Source organism: Diaporthe amygdali (assembly GCF_026229845.1).
Source record: "Diaporthe amygdali strain CAA958 chromosome Unknown NODE_28_length_639089_cov_64_968398, whole genome shotgun sequence".
NCBI classification, from domain to species: Eukaryota; Fungi; Ascomycota; class Sordariomycetes; order Diaporthales; family Diaporthaceae; genus Diaporthe; species Diaporthe amygdali.
This window is the reverse complement of record NW_026517048.1, coordinates 56,101-74,162: the sequence shown is the minus strand read 5'-3', so window position 1 is coordinate 74,162 and position 18,062 is coordinate 56,101. Positions and strand designations below refer to the sequence as shown.

Genomic DNA, 18,062 nt, shown 5'->3' with positions numbered 1-18,062 from the left:
GCTAATCCCCTCAAAATTCCTCGGCGACCTGTCATGGAAGAAGACGGCATTGATTTCGCCTCTGGCGACGAAGCTGTAACCGGGCATGTCGGTGGTATGAGGAATTCATTGTACAGGTTGAAGCCTCCGTGATGGACATCGTGAGGCGAGAGTGCCAGGGTGAGAGTGCCTTGTGGTATTGACTCTTGGAGTGCTCCGTATGGATGGTTATCAAGTGGTATTTGATTTCGTTTTTGCTCTACGCATCATTATAAAAATTAGAGCCTTCTTCTACTGGACCCATCAAGCTTGCAATATCGTGCAAGAAGTGACTGGAATCATCACCAACCCTTAGCCCAAATCCAGGAGGACATCCAGCAGTGTGTTCTATGCCATTACACCGTGAGATTCGACTCAGATTATTGCGAAAACCAATAGTGACTCTATATTGCTATTACCCGCCTAACCAACTCCTTTCCTGAATTTGCACTCATCTCTTATGGTACCACATTCTCTATCTGCTAGAACGCCTATTCGTCTCTAGAATTAAGACGACAGGAGATTGGCTATCATAGCTTATCATTTGCAATTCTTGCAGCCTCGTCGTTGCCCGACGAATTGGGTTGAAGGGACGTGAGGCTATGCCTCGCCAATGTTTCTAGACGAACGAACGCACACAACAGCAGAAGATCGGACGTCACAACAGGCTGGACGCAACTGCAACTCTAATCGTTGAGAAGTAGCAAGGTGATGAACTGAACTTGACCAGCATTTGACTGCAATCAATTTTGGCTTCCGTCCATCTCTTAATGATATATGGCTACTGTCATGACATCTCCGTTCGTCCACTTTATCTGATCCTTCAGATGCCAACCCCCCGGCCTCTGATTGCGGAAATCGCAGGACCTCACACGAGACATTATATCCCGAGCTCCATGACCCGATGCTTCACATCATCAGGGGTTGGCTGCAAATACCCAGATACGCACAGAATCAGGGGTAAATAGTATTTCACTAACAACACGGCCCTGTCTTATGTAATCGGTACCACCTGGCAAAAGCAAGTTCTGATACGTTTGTCAGTGATATGTTTCTCACATTAAGGTTCACGCAGTTGTTGCGCTTGTCTAGCATTTGAAACGCGTTCTCAGTAGGGCGCTAGATATCTACTTCGTGGCTCGTTGGATCTTGGATCGACCACAGCGTCGCCCGGCCGAGACAGATATCGAAACAGTTATTCGCTCTGTACAACCTCAGTCAAAGATATCACTTCGCTCCCACGCGTGACATATAATTCGACACGCCGCAGAATGGCTTCGAGTCTGGCACTCACCATCGAGCCCCGGCAGTGCCAAGTCTGCCACAAACGCTCGGACATACAGCGCTGCGGCGGCTGCAAGGTCGTCTACTACTGCAGCCGCGAGCACCAGGTCAGCGATCGGAGAAGTCACAAGGGCGGGTGCGCCGCCGTGAAAAAGGCCCTTGCCGACCTGGTCCGGGAGGAGGACCAGCTTCGCAACACGCCGGGCGATGGCTTCTCCATGCCCGACAACGTCTTCGAGGAGGGTGCTGGTCACTTTTGGGGTATCCTAGGCACGCGTAACTACATGCGCGCGCGCTACGGCGTCGTGGACAATATGCTGATGCACTTCTTCGACACTATTGATGCCGTGCAGACCTCGCTCGACCACCTGATTGACATGCTTCACCTGAACCGCTGCGACGACATGGGCTTGAACACCATTGCGCCTGCCCTCTACCTCCGCCTCGGGCGCGATCAGGAGTGCTACGACTTCCTCAAATGGTGGTCCACGGCAGAGCATTACGACTGGGACGATATGGATGCGCCGTATCTCGACGTCAAGGGTGCGGATGTCTTCGAGCCGCCCGAGGCTTCCTGGACTAGCCAATCCTTCTGGACCAGCCAGCCCTCGGACCTGAGCCACTTCGTCTGCTTGACTCTCATCAAGGTGCGCATCCTGCTCGATTTGCAGCAAATGCAGAACGCGACGCGTGCCTTCCAAGGGTCTATGCCGCGTGAGCTGATCGACAAGGTCCGCGGCCAGGAACTGGTGAGCAGCGTCGTGGCCTCGAGGCAGGATATCGTCCAGGCTTCAGCGGAGGAAACCGCAGAGCTGGTGCGGCTAGTCAAGAAACAGGTTAAAGCATTGTTCGACACTGTCTCGCGTGTCAGCCCGACTTTCTGGTCTCTACTGGTAGATCCAGACAGCGTTCCTTCTAATAGACCGAAAGCGTACTCGCTAGGCTCCATGGAGGTGGCCTTCGTCACGCTCACGTACAACTATGGATCGTGGAAGGAGACACCAGGCTCTATTGAAGTTATCAAAGGATTGATGGAGGCTGCGTGAAAGTGCTGGTATCATTTGGGCCGTTGGAGCTAAACTTGCTTCCGCCCGCGATAATGGCATCAGACTGTATGGATGATAAATGTGAGTTTTCAAAACACTATAATATACTGATTTAGAAAAAGCAAAAGCAAGATGATCCGAGTAATTTCTGCGTTCTACGCAGTAGGGGTCTGTCTATCATTGTTGCTCGGCAACTGCAGCTGTGCCGCATTGCCTAGATACCACCCCAACGCGGAATGCTGCATCTGCGCAGAGTTGTAAAATTAGTCTGTAGTTTTAGTCAAACTACAATTAGTTTTTAGTCCTTTAGTCTTAGTCAGCCCTTTAGGAAGACTACACTTAGTTTTTTAATCTTTAGTCCAAAGGCAGGACTAAAACTAAAGAACTAAAAACTAATTGTAGTCTAACTACAAAAACTAAAAAAAAAAAAAAAAAAAAAAAAACTCCCAAATCACCACTTGAACTCACGACCTTAAGCACATTACTAAGCATATTATTTTTTTATATAGTCACAGCTAGGAATTTTACAATTACTACAGTATTCACTTAATTACAGCAATATTAATTTTAGAATTATTTAACTATACTATATATACTACTAATTACAATATCTATATAAAATAGAAACATTATATAAGCAATTTAAAGTTTATTATTATATAATATGTAAACATCACGTAACACCCCTTATAAACACCATATTGAAATAGTTTAAAACTGCTTATTTACTATTAGTATTTATATTTAAAGTATTTTTAAAGAAACTTATATAAAAATTATATATTTGTAATTTATAAATTTAGCTCTATATAATATATTATATAAAATAGTTGATTTTAAATATATTATAATAAATTTAAACTAGGTTACTTAAACTTTAAATTTTAAGAAAATTAGCTACGAAATCGAGCTAATTAACTCTCCGAATCGGCGTAATTAACTACCCGAATCGGGTTAATTAACTTCCCAAAACAAAAGAATAAACTATCCGTTTTTTTTAAATTTTTTTAATATATATAGACTGCTTTCTTCTCTTTTTTTTTTTTTTTCCTTCCTTCTTTTATTATCACACAAGCAAGCAAACACTTAAATCCCAAGCAACAAATCACTAAACCCAATACCTTTTTAAATATATTTTAAATATATTATTATTTTTAAAATATCTCTTACACCATCTTCCCCTAAAGATTCTTCTATTATTTCTACTAAAAATATTTCTTTTTCAAAAGATAATTCTCAACAATCTTTTAAAAAAAGTAAATATAATTCTATTGATTTTCAACTTAATTCCCCTAAAGAAATAAATATTTATATTTTTAAAAATAAATTATTTACTTAAAGTTTACTTCCTATTAAACAAGATCAATATCAAAAAATTTTAATACAATATACTCAGTAAATTATTTTATTTATTTTTATTTTTATTTAATTATATATTATATTAAACTATAGTTAGCCAAGTATAGTATATAACTATATTTTGGATTAGTATCTATAATAAGAATATATTCAACAATATTCTTTAAGAGCACTCTAACTATATAATTAATATATAATATATAGTTTTAGAAACAATTTTTTAAAAATAAATATTTTAATTTATTTAATTTTTAAACTAATTTTTATAAATATTCTTATAAAAAAGAAGATACTATACATCGATTTCAAGCTTCAAATTACGCTCGGCATTATAAAAATATACACCCAAATATTGCTTATAATAAAGAAACTGAAAAAACTCATTCAAAAAGTAAGTAATTATTTTTAAAAAGAATTTTAATAATAAATATATTAATAAAACTTTAGAACCTAATTCAACAGCTTTTCCTCAAGATTTCTTTCTTATACCACAAAAAAAAATAAAGTTAATTTTACAGATAATAATACATTTAAAAAGATTTTAAATTTAATTATTAAAAATAATTTATCTTTTAATATATTAAATTCAAAATCTTTTCAAAGTTTATTATTATATTTAAACCCATAAGTTTTTTTAAAACTTTTTAATATTTAAAAAATATAAATCTAACTTAATATAGGGCTGCTCTTATTATAAACCGTTCGAAAATTAAAAGTATTCTTAATATTACTTTTAATAAAGATTTAATAAATTTAAATACAAATTTAAAAGAAAATATTACTAATAATAGTAAATTTTCTTTTACTTTTAATATTTAGACTTCTAAATCTAATACGGCTTATATAGGAACAATTATTTCTTATATTAATTCAGAATTTCAATTAATTTATAAATTAATTAAATTTAATAAATTAAAAGAAAGACATACTAGCTTATTTATTTTAAAAGAATTTCAAAAAGCAATTAAAAGTTATCCAAGTATAACTTTTAATAGTATTTTTAAATATTTATTTTTTTTACATTTAAATTTTACTATTATTTTACTAATAATTAATATTATTTAGTTTCACTCAGGATAATGCATCGAATAATAATACATTTTTAACGAAATTTAAAAAAGAATTTAATTCTAAATTAAATTTATCGTTTGAAAATGATATTCGGTGTATAGCGCATATTATTAACTTAATAGCGCAAAATATTTTAAAAGATTTTACTTCAAATTTAAAAACTAAAGAATTTCTTAATGAATATATCAACAATCCAGACAATTTAAATTCTTTAAATAATTCTATTAAAAATAGTAAGTATTTTTATATTTTATTAATTAAATATATATATATACTAATTTTTATAAATCTTATTACTTGTTTACGATGAATAATAATATTAACTCAATATAATATTGAGATTAATAAATTATTAGTTAAGGGTATAAATAAAGCAATAAGAGATAAATCTTTACTAGAAGATTATAAAAAATCTCGTATTCCTTTAAGTATTTATTTTAATTTAATTTAAAAACTTTTTTTTAAATATATTTACTAATATAATTATAAATACTCCTACACATTAGAATTCTACTTATAAAATGTTAAAGGTTTTTTTAGAATTAAAAAAACCTTTAACTTATATAAGTAAAAATACTTCTAATAAAAAGTATAAAGATATATTTTTTAATTCATTTAAATTATTTATTCTTTCACAAATTAAAAAAACCTTTAAGGTTTTTTTAAGCCTTTCTATTAAATTACAAAAGGAATTATATATTACCCTTTCTCAAGGTTTATTATATATATATCAAATATATAAAAAACTCAATAATTTAATAAAAGAGTATAATAAAAAAATTCAAGCAACTCCAAACTTAATAAGTTTATTTTTTAAATTCTTTTTAATAAATATTTATATTAATAATTATTATAGAAATCATACTTATTTAATTTTATTAAAGCTATTAAAACTAGCTTAAATAAATTAGAAAAGTATTTTCCTCAAAAAATAATTAAAGATAATTTAAAAAATTATAAATCTTTTATTTTAGCTTTAATTTTAAATCCTCAATTTAAAATAACTCATTTTCAACCTAATAGGCTATTATACTTTTACCCTAATATTAAAATAAATATTAAAGCTATTTTAAAGGTTAAATTTAATAAGTAAATTTTAATTTTATTATTATTTAATTTAAGTTTTTTTATTAATAAATATTAAGCTTAAATTAAACCTTACTAGTTTAAGCAAAGATGATATATATAATGCTTCACCTTTAAATTCACCTCAAAATAGCCCTGATTCTGATGAGGAATTATATATTAATTCTTCTAAAAATAACAAAGAAGAATATATAATTTATCTTCAAAAAAGCGTTTACAGCTCTAAGGTATTTATTAATTTTATTAATTTTTAATAAATAATATTTTACTAATATTTTAATAGCTAGATCCATTAGATTATTAGAAAAATAATAAATTCCAATACCCTATATTAAGTATATTAGCTCAAAAATATTTAGCTATTCCAGCTACTTCTGCTGCTATAAAAAGAATATTTTCTATTACTAGTAATATTATTACTAAATCAAGGGTTAATCTTAGTACGGATACAGTTATAAAATTAATACTATTAAAAAATTGAAAATTTAATAGTATTCAAAAGCTAGAAAAGAAAATATTAAATTTAAAAGAATTAGTTGAATAGTTTATTTTAAAGTTAATTTTATTTATTTATTTTAAAATATTTAATTGTTTATTTAAAAGTAAGTTTTATTTATTTTTTAAAATATTTATTTAATATTTTATTTATTTTTTAAAATATTTAAAAATTTATTTTATATATTTAATTTATATTTTATTTATATTTTAAAACATTTAATAGTTTAAACTTTAATATAATAAAAAGTAAATAAGTATTTTAATATTATAAAAAATAATATAGCTCCACTTTTATAAGCTATAAGTTTAAGTTTATTTATTTCAATATTAAAAAGTAATATTAAGGTTTTTTAAAGTTTTTAAAGTATTTTAAAAAGATTTTTATTAAAAATATATAAAACTTTTTATTATTTTAAATATTTTTAATAATTTAACTTTTCTTTATTTAAATTATTTTAAAATTAAAAAATAAAACTTATTCTATATTATATCTATTATAATATAATATTATAAGTTATTATTACTCTTAAATAATAAATATAATATATATATTTCAACAAATTTTTAAGAAATAAGTCAACACTATTAGCCATTAAGCTATAACAAGAGTAAATCATTAAAAAGAAAACTAAACTTTACTATTTATATTAAATATTTTATTTATATAAAATATTTATATATATTAATTTTATTTATATATAATTTAAAATAAATAAATATATATTATAATTATTAAAATAGTATTTTATTTTAAAGTAAAAAAAATAAAAATAAAAATAAAAATAAAAATAAAAATAAAAATAATATTAAATATTAAAATATAATATTAATTATAATATTTTAATTAAATAAAATATATATATATATAATATACTATTATAATACTTATTTTTTACTTTATTTTTATAAACTTATATTATTAATAATTATATTTAATTAAAGGTTTAAGTTTAATTCCTAGTAGTATTATACAACTATAGTTTTTTAAAATTGTTTTTTTATTTTTTATTAAATTAATATCTTTACTTTTAATTTATATATTATTATTTTAATTCTTTTAATTATATATATATTTTATATACTATTTATTTATATATTTTATATATACTATTTATATATTATTTACTTATTTATTTACTTTTTTTAATTTTAGCCCCACTTTTTTTTTAGTCTAACTAAAAAACTACAGACTAATTGTAGTCTAACTAAATGTAGTTTTAGTCAAGCTAAAAACTACAACTGATTTAGTCCCAAATTTGCTAACTAAAAGTTTTTAGTCTTAATCAGGCCAAAAACTAAAATTATTCAGACTAATTTCAACCCTGCATCTGCGCCTCCCCCCTGGGATTTCAGGGCAAACCAATTCAAGCTCCGACAACATGCGATGCAGTGAAATTTGAAGTTATTTTACCTCTTCGTGTGAAGAAAGCCTGGAACAATGGCAACCCTCGTTCTCGAGACTCAGCTGGAGAAGTTGTCGGTTGATGTCGAGCATCAGGATCGAGCTCTGCAGAAGGCGAGGGTAAGTGATCTCCCGTCTGTCAGACCTGCTCGAAATGCTAATCCCTCTCCTAGGCCACAGCTACGACCAAATCTCTCTCCTTTACCTCGTTCTGCCCGAAGCTTCTGAAAATCGCCCTCCAGAATCAGATAGACAGCGCGTCCGCCGTGTCACATCACCAAACAACAAAACGCCCTTCGTCAATCCCGAAGCCAATCACTTGGACAAATAAATTGAGCGATGAATCTGAATTAGACCAAAAGCCTGTGCCGCTCATAAAACAACCCGCCGCAAAGACATTCAACCTAGGCATGTTCGAGATAGGCAAACCCCTGGGAAAAGGCAAATTCGGCCGGGTATACTTAGCGCGCGAGCGCGAGCACAAGTTCATCTGCGCCTTGAAAGTCCTGCACAAGAGCGAGCTTCAAGAGGCTCGCGTGGAGAAACAAGTACGGCGCGAAATCGAGATCCAGAGCAACCTGTGCCACCCCAACATCCTCAAGCTGTACGGCCACTTCCACGACAGCAAGCGCGTCTTCCTGATTCTCGAGTTCGCCGGCCAGGGTGAGCTGTACAGGCACTTACAAAAAGCGACCCGGTTCCCTGAGTGGAGGGCGGCTCAGTATATTGCGCAGATGGCGAGCGCCCTGGTTCACCTGCACCGGAAGCATGTGATCCACCGCGATATTAAGCCGGAGAATATCCTTGTTGGTGTCCATGGCGAGATCAAAATCTCGGATTTTGGGTGGAGTGTGCACGCACCCGGGAAGCGACGGACGACGTATTGTGGGACTCTTGATTACCTACCGCCGGAGATGGTGGCGTTAGGCGGTATGGATAGTTCCTATGACGAGAGGGTAGATCTCTGGTCCTTGGGTGTGCTGACCTATGAGTTCCTTGTGGGCGAGGCCCCTTTTGAGGACACGCCTGCAATGACGACTAGGAGGATCGCAAGAGGGGATGTGAGGATTCCATCGTTTGTCAGCCCCGAGGCTAGGGACTTAATACAAAAGGTCAGTGTCCTCGGGCTTTAAAGCTATCGAGAAGAGTTGTTGAGAAGAGTTGCTAACTTGAAACAAGCTACTCGTTGTCGACCCCAGTAGAAGATCAACCCTGGAGCAGGTACAGAAGCACCCTTGGATTATCAAGCATTGCAAAAGCGAGGACTAGATTGCCGATTGTGCGGGTGTATGATCCGGGCTAGACGGCATACTTTGTAAGGCGCCTTAACGATGTATTTGTGTGAGTTTTCAGGAAGTCTATAAAGTGAGCCTTGCGGCGGCAGAGCAGCAGCTCAGGTAGTCTACCCTTTCTACTCTATGCAAAAGTCACTCTCTATTACCACCTCCCGTTCGCCCGCCCCAAATCCACGTCGCCAACAAAATCACCCTTGTTCTGATACCGCTCGTCTAACCGGTTCCTGCGCCTCCGCTCCAGAGGCATGTTCTCGTACTCGTCCTTTCTCAACTTGTTCCATCCCTTGCCCCTCATGGGTGGCATCCGCACACTTCGCTCGTTCTCCTTGTACATCAGGCCGTCGCCTGTCTCCATCAGGTTCGCTTCAAGGGGCATGCTGGCATACCCCGCGCCGAGGTCCTCCTGTCCCATTGTGCAGCCGAAAATCGGGTCAACTTCTAGGGAACCACCAGTAGTCGCGGCCGAGAGGCTTGCCTCGACCACGCCACCCGAGATCCCGATGTAGAAGTTGGGGGCGAGCGAGGACGACCGGGCCAAGCTCCACACGCCGGAGTATAAATCACCACGTGGGAGGGACTTTGAGAAGAAAAACGTGCCGTTGGGGCGGTAATACAGGTCTCGAGACAGCTCATGCCAGTTGCACCAGCTGCCTGGAGACTGAGGATGGCATTGACGACGAGGCTTGGTAGAGACTTTTGGAGCGGTGAGGAAAGGCTGGCAGGGATTTGGAAAAGGCTGCTCAGAGCTGCATGGCATCGCTGCGGTGTGGTAATAGTCCCTGGACCAGCGGAAGTCGAATACCTTGATCGTCGCGCCATGAGCGCCGCCGCCGACGAAGTGGGTCGTGCCAAACGGTAGGAGTGATTCAAACTCGGACCAGGGGTCGATATTATCGCAGTAGACAAGGTCAAAAGGCGACTGCGTGCGAAGATCCTGAAGCCTTACCGAGCCATCACGCCAGGCTGTTAGCAGCAGATTCGTGTTCCCGCCAGTGACGGACGATGCTTCGACAGGTGCCAATGAGTGGGTACACAGTCTGCCTTTGCTGTAGCTGAGGTCAAACTGTTCCTCCAAGGCGGCATTTTTGTAGGGTGAGAGGCTCTCGATACCAGTCGGAGTGATTGTAGCATATCGGAGCTGGTACCGGCAGCCTTGAAGGGCTAACGCTATCATGTCCTCGCCCATCCATCGCGCGTGACCTAGGGTCGTGTTTGGTTGATCAAAATGGTGGGTCGCGAGATCCAGGTAGGCAGACGGAGGCACATTGACACCAGATTCCTCAGGTATGTGGTATAGCTGTATGCCTGCCTTAGTAGCAGCAGCCGCAAGCCTTTTCCGAGGAAGCACGTCGATCGAGTTGATCGTGCCCTGGTTGAATTGTGTTGTAAGGCTGACGTCCCCAGTCTCATCGGCGGCGGCGTACTCGGGGCTCAGGTCTGCCAATTTCTTACCGAAGCCCTCCTCGCTCAGATCCAACAGGGCCAAATGGCCATTGTCTCGACCTACCAATGCTCCAAGACCACCACCAACGCTCTCCACAATCGAGACGGCCTTGATGTCATCGGGACCAGCCGAGTAACCCAAGTCTTTCCCATCGAGTTGATGCCAGACAATCTTGTCTGGCTGATTGCTTCCCTGCCCCAGACTCCGCCTTCTCGCGACGAAGTCCTCGCCAGCACCCCAGACTACCAGTTCCTGATTGCTCGTAAAGTCAAAGTGGGCGTCCAGGACGGCGTGATAACGGGCTCCTTGACGGCGCCGTGGCGCTGAGCGCTGATTGTAAGCGGCAACTGGTAGTATAGAGCGGAAAGACAAGGAGCGACGGTCCCAAGCATGGGACTGCCAGGTCAGCGATCTGGCGATCTCCCCCCATTTTGGATAACTGTGCGAGCTCGACGAGGGGGCGAAGGGTATGGGTGTGGATGGGAAGCGGGAACGGACGAAGGCACGCCAGCCGCCGTCATGATCTGAGAGGATGAGAGACTTAAGACGCCTGTTGGCCAGGAGAAGGGCTCGAATATCCTTTGCGGTCTCCAGGTGGACAAGAATGAGGAGGAGGACATCATCCGGCAGGGAGTCGAGCATCGTGGGGGAGTCGACCTAAGGACAGCAAGGCCGGATGAGGGCCAGCCAGGCTTCTGCAGGATGTGATCGAGTCGCGAGGTTTCAAGCCTTGATTATATGAAACAAAGGAAAAACATTTAGGGCTCGTCAAGGGAAGGGGGTGAGATAATTGGTGTATGAGTGGTTGATACAGAAGCAGACGAGGATGTCCAAAAATGGGCCTCTCCAGGCAGAAACGTCAACGGTCATAGCGATGAAGTCATCAGGACCCCTGAAAGTTCTATCGCGTAGGGCTGATTCGGTGCGTTCAGCACCCAGGGTTCATCTTAGTCAGCCCGTCGATGGGGGAAATCCAACCTCACTAAAGCTCGAGCCGCCTGAAGGATCCTCTTTGGTTGACACGATGCTTTTGTGACTCACAAGACCTTCTTTGCTCTCCAAAAGTTCCCACGATCAACTCATGGCAACGGCACATTGTGGATCACCGACAATGCTGACACACTGCTTAACAGCCTATTCGCATAAAATGCTTGCTCTTGAATACCAGGCTCATTAAGCTCAAAATATGAGGGCGCAGAAACTGAAGGGTGTCGAAATCAATTGCGGCGTCCACAGGACTGTGGTAGTGGCTGGCCTACCCCATCTAATGCCTGAACCACGAACCCGCCAGAACCTCCTTTGCCTGAGCCTTTGCCGATGGCTCGAACTTCAGCATGCTTGCGACAAGATCACCGACCCTGGTAATATACTGCTTCGTGAATTCTGCGTTACGGTTTGGATCAAAGGAAATCTCCTCCAACCACTGTTGTAGCAAAAACGGCGGGTCTTCACGGGACGTGTCCTTCTCCATTCCCAGCCATTTTTTCTGCCATCGATCTGGAACCCCGTCCGTGCCAAGGTCACCGGAGCACAGCCATTTCCACTTTCAGAGTTCATAGAAATGCAGCCCACTCACATTAAGACTCCTCCGGAGATCTTAAAGGAGATGGTCTCGGCAGGAGACGATCTGAATTCGGAATATGGGCATGGATGGCGGAATTCCTGGGCCTTCCACACCCGCGATATATTCCTTTCGACGGCGAATTTCCCAGAGTATTCCGAAGAGCACAATGATTCCGTGCTGATTTGGACGGACGCTGCTGAGAATCTCCAATGATACTGAGAAGGCGGCGAACTCGACTTTGAAATGTTAACGACGGGCGAAGCCTGTCTGCGTATATTGGCCGGGCGCTGCTTCTTCCGCGCGAGCGATGGGCATATTGGGGTTGGCCAAGTGAATATAGAGACGGGTGATGTGGTCTGCGCCATTCTAGGTTGTCGAATCCCGATGATCTTACACTCACTCACAGCTTCTTCTAGTATCGACACAGGCACTGTCCCTCGTCGCTACTTGTTGTCGGAAATTGTTACTTGTCTGGAATTGACCACGGCAAGGTGAGTGGGGAATGAGAAATACCCGAGATAAAAACATGATCACAGACAAGTCACAGCTCCTGGAGAAGGTCGGCAATACTGTAGCTCGATATCAGAAAGATCCGCACATTTTGGAAGGGTTGCCTGATACTCTACGACGGAATGGTGTCGAACTTGAAAATTTCCATTTGCAATAGTTTTCCTCTCGTTCTTTTTCCACACTTTTTCTTTGTTTGGAAGAAGAGCCGTCGTACTCCATTCGTTAGCTTGGTTTTATTGATTTTCTTATTGTCGATGGCATTTGCGTTTCGATGTTGGTGTGGGAAGCTTGTGTTCGTGGGAGAGGTGATGACTGCTCCCTCACTTGGTTTTATTGCCATTTACTAAGGTTTTCTTTTTAATTTGTAATTTCAACCTATGCTTATGAGCTGAGAAATGTATAAAACTTAAGTGTCTTAAGTTGAGACTCACGCTCTTCTTCGTCAAATACACCGTACATCTCCAGAATTACAATGGGATATGTCGTGGAAAAGCCAGCCAGCATGGAGCCAGCCAACATGACAGCCTGGACTAGTATCTACTCCTTGACTTGTATCCACGGCAGCTGTACCTGAGGTGCAGGCAGGGCTCACTCACGGTCATATTATCCAAAGTCCACAACTCAGCTTTCAACAATGCATCTTGGCAATTCTCGGCAGAATTTTCTTGGAGAGCGTCATCCCTGGTGCTCAATGTGACTGTTGGTGGCTTGATCCGTCGGGAAGGCGTCAATTGGACCCCTTCATGCCGTCGGGTCAATGTGGTAGCGGTTGAGAGAAGGACAGAAAAGACGTGCCAACGGGCTGAATACGCTGCCTGCGCTCGTAGCTGAGACTTTGCGTCAATGTTCTGAAGTGAGACTGAGCAATCCGATGAGGCGAAGATCCTGCGGTTGAGGGCGGCTACTTACCTGCCGAGCATTTCAGGGCCAATGAAAGGCCAAGTGAATAATGAGTTCGCGCCGTCCTAGTGTCATGCACAACACGGCAGATCTCGTTCGGAAGAAATCCCCTAGTCTGATAGCACGGAAGCTCTGGACCTGCCTAAATTCACTATGATTGAGAGCCGCTTTTCGCGAGCCCCTGAACCATACCAATTCTGGTTTTACAAGCCCCTGCAGAAAAGAGATCCGGCAGTGTGGTGCGCGTCATGGACCCGGGGACCGTTTCTTTTTGAGCCTCTTCAGCGCCTTACCAGTCCTCAATCGATGAACACATACCCCTGGTCCGGGTCTCTATTCCCCGAGCACAGACAGTAAAGTCGTGAGCGTCATAACCTCTTTGAAATTATGGCCGATATCAGAAACAGGGCGCAAGTAGCAAAAATATTACAACAGCCAAGAACAGTTAGGTATGAAGATTTTGTATTCTCCAATTACCTTTTTGTCGCATCAGTTGATTCGCCAATATCGACACGTCTTACAGCCAACGCGGTGTTGATCGGTGCTGAGAGGTATCATGGCATCTGCGCCAAATTACTACGTGCTTGATTTCTTTTACGATGATGAGGACAGTTGCGCCCTCACTATCACTCGGAATGCGGTCAGATTCCATGTCATTGCTGACGCCAAACGTCTAAAGCATAAATCTGACGCGGAAGATGGCCGGGAATACTTTCAACATCTGAAAAATTTGCGAGATTATGAGCGACGTGAAGACGGGCAGACCTCAATTGACAGTGGCGTCGATGTGCAAAGCTTTCACACGACTGACTCCGTGTCCGAGCGGAGTGGAACGACTTGTGAAGATGCCGAGGAGAAACTGCACAAATGGATGTTAGCACCCCTGTCTGTACGACTCAACGATCTCGCTCCTGAGCCATCACGGTCCGATCAACACATGCAGACTCTCGAGCAGTGGTACGCTTGTAAGACTCACTTTTTCGAACTCGAAATTGACGACCAGACCCTTCGGGCCGTCGAATTGGCATCATCAGAGGACCTCGAAGAACGGATGACGAAACTCAGACCACACCTCGCGCCTATACCAAAATACATTAGCAACATTGACGTGCCTTGGTACTCTTCCGCCGACCTCACGGTCCTAGAATGTGCGGACACACCAGGACCGTACCACCCGTGTCTTGTAAAGCACCACCAAAGCGGTGAACAGATGTTTTTCAAGACAGTCGACAACAACAACACCCAGCCCATAAAGCGAGAGATTGAAATTCTGGACAAGATAGAAAGGAAAGGACTAAGACAAAAGTTTAATTGTCCGAAGCTCTTGGGGATCGTCACATGCGCCACGCCCACTCAAGCTGAGGAGAACAGCAGGAGCTCCATCATGGGCTTCCTACAGACAGCAATTAATCAACCAACGCCGCTGACCGTAAAATTTGACTCGGCAGTACCTCAAGATACAAGAGACGCCTGGGCTCGGAAAGTAGACGAAACGAAGAAGGTTTTGCACGAAAACGGCATTATCTGGGGAGATGCCAAAGCGGACAATTTCATAGCGGACGCGGAAGATAATCTGTGGATTATAGATTTTGGCGGCAGCTATACCGAGGGCTGGGTTGACCCCGAGATCGCAGAAACAAAAAAGGGGGACAACATGGGAGTGGAAAAAATAGTCAATGCCTTGAGAGACCCCGACGAAAACGTTGCTGGCAGCGAACCCAGCGAAGATGACGAGGATGCGAGAGTCGCATCGGAAATTGGCCAGACAAAGAAGCGGGTGATCGGATCTCACGGCACACGCGATGGGAAGAGGCGCAAGACGGGTTCGTCTAAAAAGGTCCAGAAGGAAGAGGAAGATAGATATTGTTATTGTGGGGGCATAAGTTCTGGACAGATGATAGGCTGCGATGGCCAGGACTGCGAGATGGAATGGTTTCATGTCGAGTGTACTGAAATCACGGCCCTGCCCGCAAAGGAGGAAGCCTGGTATTGCAACCTTTGTCAAGCATAGAATACTACCAAGAAATGATAGATATCCGCCAACGGAAACCGCATGAGATAATGACAGGCTGCAGGGAAGTACTCCCCATCTACCTAGACCCAGTCTGACAAGGTCGGCACTGACCAACGAGGGACTCCCTGTGCTAGAGTGACCGTCGAAAGCTGAGGCGAGTGGCTACACATAAAATGCTTTGGAGTCTCGATTGTGTCAAAACAACAAATGAATACAACTTGGAACTTTTATTGGCGCGAAGACCGGGAACTGACGGTCCGGCATGACTGAGGTATAATATACCAATATCCTAGCGGTTGCGACCACTGCATGTGACCCTGAACAAGATACCCAAAATTATGTGCTTCTGTCAGGCCAGGCATTGTACAGACCCTCAGTGACCGTTACATCGCTAAAGCTCACGTCGCCAGTTCCATCGTGGAAGAAGCTTATGTCTTTGGAGGTCTCATACCACGATCTATTGGAGTGTTAGTGTGTGTTCCGAGAGTTGCCTCAATTTTTTTTCACAGCGGGCGGCAAATCTCTTACCTTATCCAGGTGCCAAGAGCAAACCTCCCATTGGCGTGTATCTCGACAATGGAGTTGTCGACCACAATCATCAACTCTAGAGTTTCTATCTTTTCGTCCCCGCCTTCCACGACATCAAAGAGTCGCAACTTTCCTGCCTCGTTCCTAACATCGATACCGGCAGATGACTCCGCAGCGGCACTAGAGTTGCTCCTATCCACAATTATCGACTCGTTGGAGAATTGGTAGTAGATCGTGGTCGACTCGTATTCTGATGAGAGGATCTTAAATCCGGCTTTAAGATCGCTCTCTCTTGCAGACTGCGGGAAGCTCAAGTTTGCCATCACGACGAAGAACTTTGTGTCTGGCGATTGGGCAAATGCTGTCGAGCCAGGGCTGCTGATCGTCTGGCCTGGCTCAGTGAACGAGGTGTTGCCAGCGAGCAACGCAGCCAAGGGTTCTCGCGCGATGTTCTGCTGCAGTGTCCTCAGTTGTAAGAGACCGCTTGACGTATCGTTGGCAGAAACACTCCAGGAACCAGTCTCTCTTGAAAGATCGTTGTCGACGACGTTGCTGATAGTACCGAGACTGAGCTCGCGAGGTAATAGTAAAGCTCCCGTCCAGGTTTGTGCAGCTGGAAAGCTTTGGGTTCCGTAGAAGTTGCCCGTGAGCCAGACGTACGATATAAATCGGTCAGGCGCACCACTCTTCGTGGATGCCACCGAGGAGGCGGGCAGGACTTTGCCAGCTGCGGCATAAGCTGAATGACCCCAGTCAAGCTTTCCTGCCATAGTTGGAGTGAACTTGGCCTCGCTGGTATCAGACAGGGACAGGTTGCCAGCTGCCCAGAGCATTTCTCTGTAATCAGAGACCTGGGGCACAATTGGCTCGAGAGACCACTCGGCACCGAGAGTGACGAAAGATTGGCCGTCCTCGTTGTATCCCTCCTCGTCAAGAGTGAATACATTACCGGTTTCAAAGTTGAACCCCCACCGGCCTGCAAAGTCGCCATTGCCCCACGTCGAGTTGGCAGTCTCGTGCCACCACTGGCCCATTTCTTCCCAGTACTGGAAATCAAGATCGTGTTGGCGATACAAGAACTGGCTTGGGCCGTCGCCGTGAACACCTCCCGAGATGACAACGTACCATGATCCCTCCGTGCTGTTGAGGAGGGTATCTAGCTGTGCACTTTGGAACACGTAAGGGTCGCGGAATCCGGTCACGTTCACCGCAAATGGAGGGGAAGGGATGACAGGTCCCTGCTCCAACTTCGTGAAGTTTTTGCCTCCATCGCTCGACACTGCCAGGCTCTGAGTCTCGCTTCCGCGCGTGTAGGCGATCGTCCACTGAATTGGCAGATACGAGACGGAGGTGTACAGCAAGGTTGGCAGGCCATTGATGCCACTCGGGATGACCGACCCATCGAACACGGCTAAGGGGTCATTGATGCCGCCAGCCACGATGAACGGGTTGCCGTCTGCATTGAGATCCGTATAGGTGACAAGATCGTCTGTAGTAGCTCCGGATCCGCCGTTGAAAAGATAGCCAACATGGAAGAGGCCCGTCGACGGATCTGTGTAGTGCATGCATGGATCGCCGATCTGGCCGAAGGGCGGTAGCACGTGGGCTTTCGGCCTCCAGGTCGAGAACAGTGAGGTATCAGTGAGCGTTGACAAGTTGGGAGGCGCAGAATTGTAGTCGAGCTGCGCAGCTGCCCAGGAGGCCATGCTCAAAATGACTGCCGACCTCATCATGACAGCAAAGCCAGCGTACCAAGTCTCTACTGTGAGGCAAAGACAGGGAGGTAAGGCGTCAGGTACAGAAAAATACGATGCGTCAAGGCATCGTGAGATCTTTGCTATACCGCTACATTGTCGCTCCGATAATCGACCGTGTTGTGGAGAGAGTTGGACCCATCCTTACTAGCCAATTCGGGGCAAGGATCTATATGTCCTCGGCATTGAGGCCGGAGATGAGGGCTATGTGGGGGAGTGCAGAGAATCTCCTCATCCTTTACTAGCCTGGTTTTCATACCATTCCGGGTGGGTCTGCGAATCTGCAGGT

At 42.0% G+C, this 18,062-nt stretch overlaps 6 protein-coding genes across 6 annotated transcripts; 3 read left to right on the top strand and 3 right to left on the bottom strand.

Annotated features, from left to right (window-relative positions):
• Positions 1 to 33: 33 nt before the first annotated feature.
• Positions 34 to 2,348, top strand: J7T55_014737 (uncharacterized protein; the record flags this gene model as incomplete). Its single annotated transcript, XM_053131708.1, has 6 exons — positions 34 to 94; positions 335 to 381; positions 505 to 601; positions 846 to 978; positions 1,063 to 1,083; positions 1,214 to 2,348. 6 exons carry the CDS (start codon positions 34 to 36, stop codon positions 2,346 to 2,348), a joined length of 1,494 nt encoding a protein of 497 aa, XP_052990098.1.
• A 5,452-nt stretch (positions 2,349 to 7,800) lies between these two features.
• J7T55_014736 (uncharacterized protein) lies at positions 7,801 to 9,033 on the top strand (the record flags this gene model as incomplete). Its single annotated transcript, XM_053131707.1, has 3 exons — positions 7,801 to 7,884; positions 7,938 to 8,876; positions 8,944 to 9,033. The coding sequence occupies 3 exons, from the start codon at positions 7,801 to 7,803 to the stop codon at positions 9,031 to 9,033; spliced, it is 1,113 nt and encodes a 370-aa protein (XP_052990097.1).
• Positions 9,034 to 9,201: 168 nt separating this feature from the next.
• Positions 9,202 to 11,145, bottom strand: J7T55_014735 (uncharacterized protein; the record flags this gene model as incomplete). Its single annotated transcript, XM_053131706.1, has 1 exon — positions 9,202 to 11,145. One exon carries the CDS (start codon positions 11,143 to 11,145, stop codon positions 9,202 to 9,204), a length of 1,944 nt encoding a protein of 647 aa, XP_052990096.1.
• Positions 11,146 to 11,767: 622 nt separating this feature from the next.
• Positions 11,768 to 12,432, bottom strand: J7T55_014734 (uncharacterized protein; the record flags this gene model as incomplete). Its single annotated transcript, XM_053131705.1, has 2 exons — positions 11,768 to 12,046; positions 12,181 to 12,432. The coding sequence occupies 2 exons, from the start codon at positions 12,430 to 12,432 to the stop codon at positions 11,768 to 11,770; spliced, it is 531 nt and encodes a 176-aa protein (XP_052990095.1).
• Positions 12,433 to 14,033: 1,601 nt separating this feature from the next.
• On the top strand, positions 14,034 to 15,488 carry J7T55_014733 (uncharacterized protein; the record flags this gene model as incomplete). The annotated part of the gene is made up of 1 exon (XM_053131704.1): positions 14,034 to 15,488. The coding sequence occupies one exon, from the start codon at positions 14,034 to 14,036 to the stop codon at positions 15,486 to 15,488; it is 1,455 nt and encodes a 484-aa protein (XP_052990094.1).
• Positions 15,489 to 15,827: 339 nt separating this feature from the next.
• J7T55_014732 (uncharacterized protein) lies at positions 15,828 to 17,725 on the bottom strand (the record flags this gene model as incomplete). The annotated part of the gene is made up of 2 exons (XM_053131703.1): positions 15,828 to 15,948; positions 16,020 to 17,725. 2 exons carry the CDS (start codon positions 17,723 to 17,725, stop codon positions 15,828 to 15,830), a joined length of 1,827 nt encoding a protein of 608 aa, XP_052990093.1.
• Positions 17,726 to 18,062: the final 337 nt, after the last annotated feature.